The sequence below is a fragment of the Cebus imitator genome, unplaced genomic scaffold, assembly GCF_001604975.1.
Source record: "Cebus imitator isolate Cc_AM_T3 unplaced genomic scaffold, Cebus_imitator-1.0 Scaffold87, whole genome shotgun sequence".
Lineage (NCBI taxonomy): Eukaryota > Metazoa > Chordata > Mammalia > Primates > Cebidae > Cebus > Cebus imitator.
Window position 1 is genome coordinate 4,529,088 of NW_016107402.1, and position 11,729 is coordinate 4,540,816.

Sequence of the window (11,729 nt, forward strand, 5' to 3'; positions counted from 1 at the left end):
GCCACCGCGCCCGGCCCAGTAGGCATTCTTGTACTGTTGAACAAATCAAACAGATAAGATAGGAATTTGATGGTGGAAAGAGTAGGTCAGAGCTATTAAGACTTGGTGTGCCCATCTTAGCATAGCCCGTAAAGACTTTTAGACATAGGGGAAAAAAGGAAGAGAGGGAAAGAGGTAAATCTGTGAAAGATTAAAATGGTGTGGCATGGGAGAACCAGCCTGGGAGGCTGAGACCTGAAATCAAGTCCCATCACTACCACTAGCAATGTGATTTCTTGCCAATCACTTCCCGTTTGTGATCCTTAGCTCCCTCATCCATAAAATATAGGTATAGAATTAAAGAAATTGATTTATTGACCAGATCTTTATTGAAGACACACAGTGTGCAAGGCACTGTTCTAACACTGGGAATACAATGGTGAACAAAGCCCCTGCTCCTTCATTACACTCAGAAGCTTACATTCCAGAAGAGGGAAACAGATATTGAAACAAGCAAAATTCATAGACAGGACAAGCATATGGTATTAAGTGCTATGAAGAAAATAGTGAATGGGCATGGTGGCTCACATCTGTAATCCCAGCACTCTGGGAGGCCAAGGTGGGCAGATCATTTGAGCCCAGGAGTTCCAGACTAGCCTGGTCAATATGGTGAGACCTCATCATTTGTGTGTGTGTGTGTTTTTTAAACAGAGTGTCACTTCTGTCGCCCAGGCTGGAGTGCAATGGTGTGATCTCAGCTCATTGCAACCTCCACTTCCTGGGTTCAAGCAATTCTCCCTGCCTCAGCCTCCTGAGTAGCTGGAATTTCAGGCGCCTGCCACCACGCCCAGCTAATTTTTGTATTTTTTAGTAGAGATGGGGTTTTGCCATGTTGGCCAGGCTGGTCTTGAACTCCCGACCTCAGATGATCCACCCACCTCTGCCTCCCAAAGTGCTGGGATTACAGGCGTGAGGCATGGTGCCCGGCCAAGACCTCATTTTTTTTTTAAACAGACTGAAGAGATAGTACAGGGAAAGCCTCTCTGAGGAGGTGACATCACTCCTGAGACCCAAACACAATGGGCTAGCCAAAGGGTGGTCTAGTGGTAGAGTGCTTCAAGCAGGGAAAATAGCAAGAGCAGAGCTAGGCAAGTCCAAAGAACAGAAATGATGTAACCCTCTTAAATTCTAAGCTTCTAGAATAGTAATGCATGGCTTGCATTGTCCAGGTTAGGGATTTGTATGTGATACTGTTTCTTGTGAGGTGGCATATGTGTTTCTTAATGGAAGTGGTTGGGAAGTGTGGAACCTTTCTGGAGCCCTGGGATATAGCTCTGTCTCACTTGCTTTCCACAGTTCTGGTAGCTCAGCTGGCTCCCTGGGTAGATGCAGGCTCCATCTTAGCTGCAGACTCTACAAGCACACGGAGAGGCTGCCTCCTTCACTACTCACAGCCTTGGAGCCCCAGAATCCCCTCCTATTCCATCTAGCCTTCTTCCAATCTGAAACCAGAGAGTCAGGGCTTTGAGAGCACAAGATTCAGCTTCCTTGTTTTCCTGTCAGAGCAGAAGCCAGAAAATGAAACAGGAAACAGAGCGGAAGAGGAGGGGGTTGGGTAGCAGAGAAGGAAAGAAGAAATTGCAGGAAAGTACAGCTGAAAATCTGGATAAAGTTCTACCTCTACAGGGTGACAGCTTAGCTTTTAAAAAACATTCTGACTTGTCTCGAGACCCCTGGCATTTTTACAAATAGATTTTTGAGAGAATTTGGTGTGGACAGAGGGAACCCTGAGAATGCATGTCTTTTTCCCCTTGTGAATTTACAGAGCAAGGACAGTTCATTTCTCAGTTTTGTCTTTGCAAGAGAGTGCTGCTTGGAGCCTTATGGTGGACTTCTAGAGTTTCAAGTCACAGCCTTAGGCCCTAGTCACAAGTGTGCCCCCAGGCTTTGCCATGTCACTCACTGGCCTCTGGAGCTGAGAACAAGTCAGTGGCACTGAAATACCTGGGGGAATGGCCATGAAACTCCATTTTTTTCCCCCTTCTCCAACACACAACGACTAAGTGTGATTTGTACTTTCTCCACCTTGCACACAACAAATATCTGAAGGCGATTTACGTCTCAGGGACTGAAATGAGTTATAAAGGGTCAAGAGATAGAGTCCCAGGCCCCCACAGACTGATGTGGGCTGGTCTTCCCCTGGAGAGGTAGCAATCATCTCTTTGTTCCCACCCACATGAGTAGCTGTTGCAGAAGATAAACCCCTCCCAGAGCCAGGCTGTGGCCAGAGGCTAACACGGACCCTGGCTTCGTTTAGAGGGCAGATAACTGAAACCACAAAAAGGCTTTGGAATCCTGAGAAACAAGAAATCCACCAACGGAGAAGGATTTATCATCTGTTTCCTTTAAGGAGGGTGTAAAGTTGTTCTAACAGATTCCGTTACAAGGGTACCAACTGGCCGCTCCCCACCATAAACGGTTTTGTTGAGTTCGCCTCTTTTTTTTTTCTTTTTTGGCCCCAAAAAGAGAGAAACTGCTTGAGTGAGGGAGGTGAAAGAAGTCCTGGAGGGTGTTCTCTGAGGTTTTCCTCACCATCCTCATTAGCCATCTGAGGAGGGGCAGAGGACTGAAGTAGGACAGAAGGTCTCTGGTAGCTAGAGGAGGGGAAAATCAGGGGATCCCCCACTTTCTTCACACCCAGGACGCAGGGTGCCGCTGCCGGCCACAGAAACCCCAAGAATGCTTTTCTTTGGCTATTCAGAGGACATCTATTGTGTGCCAGGCCCTGTGCTGAGCTGTTGTTGCCTGACAGCAGGAAGAGCGCGGCTCCGGCTTCTGTGAAGAGGCTGCGGGTCAGCCCCCAACTACTAGAGCCTCAGCCCACACCGAGAACTCAAGTGAATGTCAGCGGGAAGGAACTGGGGCAAGACCACTGACTCAAACAGCAGCCTTGGCTCACTATTTGAAGGCGGGGTGGCGGGGGGCATTGAAGGAGAGCGAAGTGCGAGAGAACTCTTCAGGTGTCACCAAGGTGGGAAGATGCTATGCGCCGAGGCGCCGAGCGGTGTCCCCCGCCCCGCTCGCCCGGAGTCAACATGGCCGGCCCGGAGGGAGGCGGGGCTGCTCCAAGTCCGGGCAGGAGCGGGGCGGCGACGCCGTCGGCGGAGCCAGCGCGCAGGCGCGGGCCGCGTGGGTCCCGGATGGAGGAGCTGAGGTTCGGTCCTCGCTGGAAAGGTCGGGACGGGCAGGCGCTAAGGACCCGGCGCTAGCTTGGGAGCCCTGGAGTTCTGGCGGGAGGGAAGCTGTCAAATGGAGGCATGCAGAAATGAGATAGAGGCCCAGAGAAGCGGGGAGCCCCGCCCCTCCGCCATCGCGGCCTCGGGCGCCGCCTCTTCCTTTCCAGCCTCCCGCCCTCGCCTGCTTCCGGCCCTGTAGTCTGGTGGGGCTCCGCAGACTCCCTCGGGAGTGGTCCGTGGGCCGTGGGCCCATCTTGGGTGAGAGTCAATGATTAGTCCCCAGAAGGGACTGTTTCCAAAAGGAGCCGACCAGAAACGGGCTGCGGACACGGCTGGGCTGACAGAAGGCGGCCCACGAGGCCTTTGGCTCTAAGGACCCTGGGTTAGAGCGACTTCTCTAGCCCACGCAGTGGGTGTTGGTCTTACTCAGAGAGTCCAGAGTTGCAGTTCAGCAGGATGTCCCAAATTCTCAGATAGGGCCCAGCTACCCTAAGCATAGCCAGAAAGGGCAGGCTCTGGTATGGAAGTACTGGGCTAGGCGTTTGGGTGACCTGGGTCATAATCCTGGCTCTGAAAGGGCGCATACTCATTGGCGAGGGATGCAGGCTGTTACCGTCAGGTTTAAGAAGCAAAAAACATGACAGCCTCTTTAAGTATCCCTGCGTGCGTCACTTGACCCCAGTGAGCCTCAGTTAAAATGAGCCTCCATAAAATGGTGATGGTAATTATACTGGCCTCATAGTGTCTGATGAGATCTCTGGGGCTTGTTTGTCTCACGGGAAAATGTTTAAAGAGTGAAACTAGTTGATCTGTAAGTGTCCTCCCAGTTAAGAGTCCGTGATTTGGCAAAGGGGTTGTTGGGAAGTGAGGTTAGCAATTAGCTGAGAGGAAGAATTGACTGGCTTTGTTTTTACTTGGTTTACCTGTAAGCAGAGTGTGGGCTACACATCTGTAGTCTCTGAGGCTAGAGTCTGACTCCGAGAGAGGAAAGGAAGAATGCAAACATGGTCAAGTGGCATAGGTGGGTTAAGTGCTTTTCTGTTCCCAAGTTATCTTCTGCGTGCCAGTGTGAAGCCAAGGAAGGGAAAAAAAAAAGTGAATTCACCCGTAGGACAGGGAAGGAGTAGCCGTGTGAGGTTGGGTGTGCCTATTTACGTGATTTCTCTCGATTCAGCGAGTCATATGTTGGAAACGTTGGGTAGATTCAAGAACGACCGCTCCTCTCTGGGGCTTTCAGAAACTTGTCTTTGAACTGAATTTTCGTGAGCCAACCGGTGTGGAATTGGGGGCCCCTCCCTTCCTCCAGGCCTCCTGGCGATGGAGTAGGCAGCAGGCGCCCCCTTGTGCCGAGGAAAGAGTACTGTTGCCATTGGCCAACTTGGCTCCCTTTCTGGGAAAATTTTATTTTCCTGTGGCTTCTGTGACTTTGTCGTCTTGCTCTTGACATGAGATTTGATGGGAAGAATACGTGGGTCAGTGATTTCATATCTAGAGTCAGTGAACTGCTGATGCTGTATCCGGTCCCTACCACTTCGATTCATTCAGAACACAAGTTTAAGATGCCTGTTTGTGTTCTAGGCCCTGGGATATAGTTGTGATAAAAAGCCTCTGCCCTTAGCAACTTAAGCAATAGCAATAAAGGAAATAGGGCAGAATGTAGCGAGAGCATAGCACACTGGCTAGTGAGGATCAGAGAATTTCAGAAACAAGTGATAACTACAAGTTTGGTTGGTATTTGCCAGATAAGAAAGAGTCTTCCAGCCCTCAAATTTTTCAGATCAAATTTTTTTTTCTTTTAGGCATAGTTCTTCACTTCAAATTGATGAGCTGCCTCTGATGCTTTTGCTTCCCTTTTGAATTTCTCAGGCTGGTGTTTGAAAGTTCTTAAGGAGCCATTATGACTTCTTTTAGCCTAAGGAATTGTAAAAGATGCTTTAAAGTGCGTTCCTTGCCTCTGAGTGGCTTTGCAGTTGTTTATACATTGCTACCATCCCAACAAAGAGATGGAAAATAACAGTTTTCCTCATCCCTGGTAGTCTACTCTGTTTCAGCAGTGTGAGCTGGCTGAGGTCCTGCTGAGTGGTGGTTTTCTTTTCCTTTCCCACTTAACAGACCAGCTGAACACACATCAGAGAGCTAAGCTACAGTGTGTAGTCATTATGGTCTTCCAGTATGGTTTTATGCCCCACTTTGGGGACTCTGGTTTGGGACCTCGTTTATTATTCTGGGCAAGAGGAAAAGGGCACACACCAAATAATAACAACCACAACATAGATTTGAGTAGAACTTCACACTTTGGTCTGTTTCACCATCATGACAATTTTGTGAGATAGACAAAAAAAAAGTTTGCTCCCATTTTTTATATAAAGAACTGAGGCTCAGAGAGACTAATAAGAACTTGTAAGCAACGGAGTCAGGACTTGAACCCAGATCTTTTGCTCCTGCAGAGGTGCATTCAAGAGGCTTTAAAAGATTTTCTGTGACCTTGGCTTTCCAGCTACCTGCTTATCTGTATGGAACTTTCCCAATGAGAATTCGGTGCTTCAGAGTGACACCTGCGAAACCCATTTACTGTCAAGATGCTTTCCCCTCATCTGGGAAGTTAGGTGACTGGTTAAGTTTGTCAGTAATTCTGAGAGGGGAGGTCCCAATGAAGAATGCTTTCAAGAATTTGCTTTCACCTGATGTGTGACATTTTCCTCCTTTGGGGTTTAGAAGCCTGAGGGAGCTCAATCCTGGTAGCAACACCCCTGAATTCCTGGTGGTGAGAGGATGTGGCCCCAGGATCCATCCCGGAAGGAGGTGCTGAGGTTTGCAGTCAGCTGCCGTATCCTGACTCTGATACTCCAGGTCAGTCTCCCATCCTTTGTCCTGAATGTGCCATTGCTACATGACTGGACTAGGCGGTAAGAAAGAGTCCCCATCTCCTTTCCACCTCCCAGGTGTGTCCGTCCATGTGGTTGGAACCATAGGGACATACTTAGAGCTGAAAAGTGGTCAGGAATCTTAGAAACATGGTCTGTTAATCTTCTGTTTTACACATGAAGCAGCAGAGGCCCAGAAAGGTTAAGTGACATCCCTAAAGCCACATAGGAAGATAGAGAAGGGCTGGAGTTTGACCCGTGTTTCCAAACTCCTGAGCTAGTGGTCTCTCCAACAGACTGTGATGTTCTGTAACCAGAGATGCTTGTATGGTGTGACAGCTCAAAGTATTGCTCTGTGTCCCCTTACCAGGAGACTGAGCATTGTGTCAGTCAGTTGAGTGTGAGAGACGTGGCAATGTACAAGTCCTGAGACCATCTGGATATATAATGATTCCTCCTATTCCCCCGAGTGCCTCCCTTTCCTGCCTCACCCACACACAGCTCTCAGTGCACTTGCCCTTTTACAGCTCCCTTTCCCCTCCGAGGCTTGATACATATTTTAATAAAATGTCATGTATATATGAATTATTTGCCGCCTAGCACAGTGTCTGATGCTTAGCTCAGTTTATTCATAAATGAATGAATGTTGTTGAATATATGTCAACACTTAGGGGTGTTAAATTCACATAGTTATGTGTGCCTTTTATCCCAGTACCATTCTCTGAGGCTTATAGCTGGTTCCTTTGTGGAAACCTTTCCTCCCTCCTTTCCCACTATATAAGGTGTAGCAGCCTCTGCTGTGTTTTGAGATTAGTTAAACTTGTCCACCTGCAGGCTAGGGCTGTTTATCTATGACTGTCACTCCTGTCGTGTTTGTTTTTACTGTTTGAAGTGGCCTGATAAGGAAACTGACCAAAAAGTGAAAAAGCCTTAAAAATGGGGCTATGCTCTTGTTGCCAGCTAGGGAGACTTTACTCAGTGATGTTTCTCAACCAGCATCAGCTGGCTTCCTGGCAGAACCAAAGGAGCAGTGCTGCAAGTCAGCGTCCAGGATAGGGAACCAGGACAGCCGGGTTCTAAATCAGGTGGTAATTTTGGAAATAGTGTATTTCCTCTAGGCAGTTCCTTCAACCACTAAAAATGTTTAAAATACCTATAGTAATTATCTAGTAATAGTAATAATCTAATAGGGCAAAAAGACTTTTCTTTTTTCTTTTTTTTTTTTTCTAGAGACAGAGTCTCAGCCTGTCGCCCAGGTTGGAGTGCAATGATGTGACCTCAGCTCACTGCAACCTCCGCCCCCTGGGTTCAAACTATTCTTCCACCTCAGCCTCCCAAGTAGCTGGGATTACAAGCACCCATCAGTACGCCCAGCTAGTTTTTTTTTTTTTTTTTTGAGACGGAGTTTCACTCTTGTTACCCAGGCTGGAGTGCAATGGCGCGATCTCGGCTCACCGCAACCTCTGCCTCCTGGGTTCAGGCAATTCTCCTGCCTCAGCCTCCTGAGTAGCTGGGATTACAGGCACGCGCTACCATGCCCAGCTAATGTTTTGTATTTTTAGTAGAGACGGGGTTTCACCATGTTGACCAGGATGGTCTCGATCTCTTGACCTTGTGATCCACCCGCCTCGGCCTCCCAAAGTGCTGAGATTACAGGCTTGAGCCACTGCGCCCGGCCACGCCCAGCTAGTTTTTGTATTTTTAGTAAAGACGGGGTTTCACCATGTTGTCCAGGCTGTTCTCGAACTCCTGACCTCGTGATCCACCTGCCTTGGCCTGCAAAATGCTGGGATTACAGGCGTGAGCCCGTGCCCGGCCAGCAAAAAGACATTTAACAGTAAATCCTATTTCATTATCATCCTCCCACTTCCAGCTTAAACACTCAAGCCATCAGATTATATCCCTAAATTACCCTTTGTTGTTGCTGTCATCTCTGTCAATGACAGCTAATCCTTGACGGTTTTAGCTCCTGGTTCAATGTCACTCTTCCCAGTACTACTTCTGTTGATTTCCTAGCGGTTTCATTATTATTTATTTATTTGTTTATTTATGAGACGGAGTTTTGCTCTTGTCACCCAGGCTGGAGTGCAGTGGTGTGAACTTGGCTCACTGCAACCTCCACCTCCTGGGTTCAAGCGATTCAGCCTCCTCAACCTCCCGAGTAGCTGGGATTACAGGCACCTACCACCATGCCCGGCTAATATTTTGTATTTTTAGTAGAGACGCCATGTTGGGCAGGCTTTGTCTTGAACTCCTGACCTCAGGTGATCCACCCACCTTGGCCTCCCAAAGTGCTGGGATTACAGGCATGAGCCACAGCGCCTGGCTAGTTTCATTATTTATTTATTTATTTTTTTTGAGACGGAGTTTCGCTCTTGTTACCCAGGCTGGAGTGCAATGGCGCGATCTCGGCTCACTGCAACCTCCGCCTCCTGGGTTCAGGCAATTCTCCTGCCTCAGCCTCCTGAGTAGCTGGGATTACAGGCACGCGCCACCATGCCCAGCTAATTTTTTTGTAGTTTTTAGTAGAGACGGGGTTTCACCGTTTTGACCAGGATGGTCTCGATCTCTTGACCTCGTGATCCACTCGCCTCGGCCTCCCAAAGTGCTGGGATTACAGGCGTGAGCCACCGCGCCCGGCCTAGTTTCATTATTAACGAAGATGATGTGTGCATGTCCTGAAAGAGGCTATCCCAGGCCGGGCGCGGTGGCTCAAGCCTGTAATCTCAGCACTTTGGGAGGCCGAGGCGGGTGGATCACGAGGTCAAGAGATCGAGACCATCCTGGTCAACATGGTGAAACCCCGTCTCTACTAAAAATACGAAAAAAAATTAGCTGGGCATGGTGGCGCGTGCCTGTAATCCCAGCGAGTCAGGAGGCTGGGGCAGGAGAATTGCCTGAACCCGGGAGGCGGAGGTTGCGGTGAGCCGAGATCGCGCCATTGCACTCCAGCCTGGGTAACAAGAGCAAAACTCCGTCTCAAAAAAAAAAAAAAAAAGAAAGAGGCTATCCCTTGAGAGTGAGTACTGGGGAAAACGTGTTAGAGATTTGAGGAAAGAGAAAAACATGTTTAACACTTACCAACTTGTTTTCCTGAATGACAACTCAGAAAAATAAAGGGCATTAGAAGAGACCTTCCATATGCACCCACCACATTCTTCAGCCTACCTATGTCTGCACCTTTGTGCTTTCAGTACTGAAGGTTGGATCAATTATCTGTCCTCTTCCCTATGGCTGGCTCCTCTTCCTTTGTGGCAGATTCCATCCCTTTTGCCTACCCAGCAATTCTCCCCTCTCTCCTGCATACCCTTTCCCTGGATTATTTCCACTAACATACAAAGCCTTATCTCCCACCTTAAAAAAAAGTTTTCTCTTAACCCCACATTTTTGTTCACCTACTACCCCATTTGTCTGCTTCCCCTTACTCCTCAGAGTTTCTCTTCCCAGTCTAGGCAGGCTTCTCTCTCTTCTGTTCCATTGAAATAGCCCTGGTCAAAGTCACCAGTGACCTTCACCTTGCTAAATCCAGTGGTCAGTTTTCAGTCTGAAAATTAACCTTGACTAACACTTGACCTACCAGCAGCATTTATAGAGTTGATTACTCTTCTTCCCTTGGTTCTAGTGCTCTCTTGGGTTCCCTGCCACCTCACCGACTGTTCTTTTTTCTTCATTACTGGATTTTCATTCTCTTCCTAGCCTTCATATATTAACATGTCCAGGGTTCAGTCCTCAGATCTCTTCTTTTGTTTAAATAGGGTCTCATTCTGTCACCCCGGCTGGAGTACAGTGGCACAATCACAGCTCACTGCAGCCTCAACCTCCTGGGCTCAACCAATCCTCTTACTTCAGCCCCCCAAGTAGCTGGCACTACAGGCATGTGCCCCCACACCCAGCTAATTTTTATTTTTTAATTTCTGGTAGAGACAAGGTCTCGCTACATTGCCCAAACTGATCTCAAACTCTTAGACTCAAGTGATCCTCCCACCTGAGCCTCCCAAAGTGCTGGGATTACAGGTGTGAGCCACTGTGCCTAGCCTTTTTTTTTTTAGTTTTTGTAGAAACAAGGTCTTGCTGTGCTGCCCAGGCTGGTCATGAACTCCTGGGCTCAAGTAATCCTCCCATCTCAGCCTACCAAAGTGGGGATTATAGGCATGAGCCTGGTCTTCTTCCTCATTTTATTAAATGACAATTCTTTTCTTCCAGTTACTCAACCCAAATCCTGGTTTTTCTTTACTCCACAGGCCCTCTTCAATGCCATCATCCCAGATCACCATGCAGAAGCCTTCTCTCCTCCTCGTCTGGCCCCCTTAGGCTTTGTGGACCAACTTGTGGAAGGTCTTCTGGGTGGCCTGTCTCGCTGGGATGCTGAACACTTCCTGTTCATTGCCGAGCATGGCTATCTGTATGAGCACAACTTTGCCTTCTTTCCTGGTTTCCCCTTGGCTCTGCTGGTGGGGACTGAACTGCTGAGACCCTTACGGGGGTTACTGAGTCTACGCAGCTGCCTGCTGATTTCAGCCGCATCACTCAATTTCTTGTTCTTCATGTTGGCTGCAGTTGCTCTTCATGACCTGGGTTGTCTGGTTTTGCACTGTCCCCGCCAGGCCTTTTATGCAGCTCTGCTCTTCTGTCTCAGCCCTGCCAATGTCTTCCTGGCAGCCGGTTACTCAGAAGCTTTGTTTGCCCTCCTGACATTCAGCGCCATGGGGCAGCTGGAGAGGGGCCGAGTCTGGACTAGTGGACTCCTCTTTGCCATTGCTACTGGGGTGCGCTCCAACGGGCTGGTCAATGTTGGCTTCCTCATGCATTCTCAGTGCCAAGGCTTTTTCTCTTCTCTTACGATGCTGAATCCCCTGAGACAGCTCCTTAAGCTGATGGCCTCTCTGTTTCTGTCAGTGTTCACACTTGGCCTTCCCTTTGCCCTCTTTCAGTATTATGCCTACACTCAATTCTGTCTGCCAGGCTCAGCCCGCCCCATTCCTGAGCCCTTGATACAGTTAGCTGTAGACAAGGACTACCGGATTGCAGAGGGAAATGAACCGCCTTGGTGCTTCTGGGATGTTCCACTAATGTACAGCTATATCCAGGATGTCTACTGGAATGTTGGCTTTTTGAAATACTATGAGCTCAGGCAGGTGCCCAATTTTCTACTGGCTACACCAGTGGCTATACTGGTTGCCTGGGCAACTTGGACATATGTGACCACCCACCCTTGGCTCTGCCTTACACTTGGGCTGCAAAGGAGCAAGAACAATAAGACCCTAAAGAAGCCCGATCTTGGATTCCTCAGTCCTCAGGTGTTTGTGTACCTGGTCCATGCTGCAGTGCTGCTGCTGTTTGGAGGTCTGTGCATGCATGTTCAGGTGAGGTGGATTCCTGAGTGGGGTAAGGATGTGAATACAGGCAAAACCCCTTGGCTAAGGACAGGGAAGATAGCTAACATCTCCCATTTCAGTGATCCATACTGAATTTATTCATTCAACGACCTTTTTTTTGAGATGAAATCTTGCTCTGTTGTCCAGGCTAGACTACAGTGGCGTAATCTTGGCTCACTGCAACCTCTGCCTACTGGGTGCAAGTGATTCTTCTATCTCAGCCTCCTGAGTAGCTGGGATTACAGGCATCCACCACCATGCCTGCCTAATATTTT

The 11,729-nt window shown here is 48.6% G+C and overlaps 1 protein-coding gene across 6 annotated transcripts in view; it reads left to right on the top strand.

Moving 5' to 3' along the window:
• The first annotated feature begins 2,269 nt into the window (after positions 1 to 2,269).
• The window catches only part of PIGV (phosphatidylinositol glycan anchor biosynthesis class V), an 11,994-nt gene continuing 2,534 nt past the window's right edge, over positions 2,270 to 11,729 (top strand). The window contains exons 1-3 of one of the 6 annotated variants that reach the window (XM_017534806.2): positions 2,270 to 3,193; positions 5,931 to 6,065; positions 10,321 to 11,442. In XM_017534806.2, coding sequence (XP_017390295.1) covers positions 5,988 to 6,065; positions 10,321 to 11,442 — 1,200 coding nt within the window. In that variant the 5' untranslated portion in view covers positions 2,270 to 3,193; positions 5,931 to 5,987. The other 5 variants (XM_017534808.2, XM_017534805.2, XM_017534807.2 and 2 more) reach the window with 5 other exon arrangements.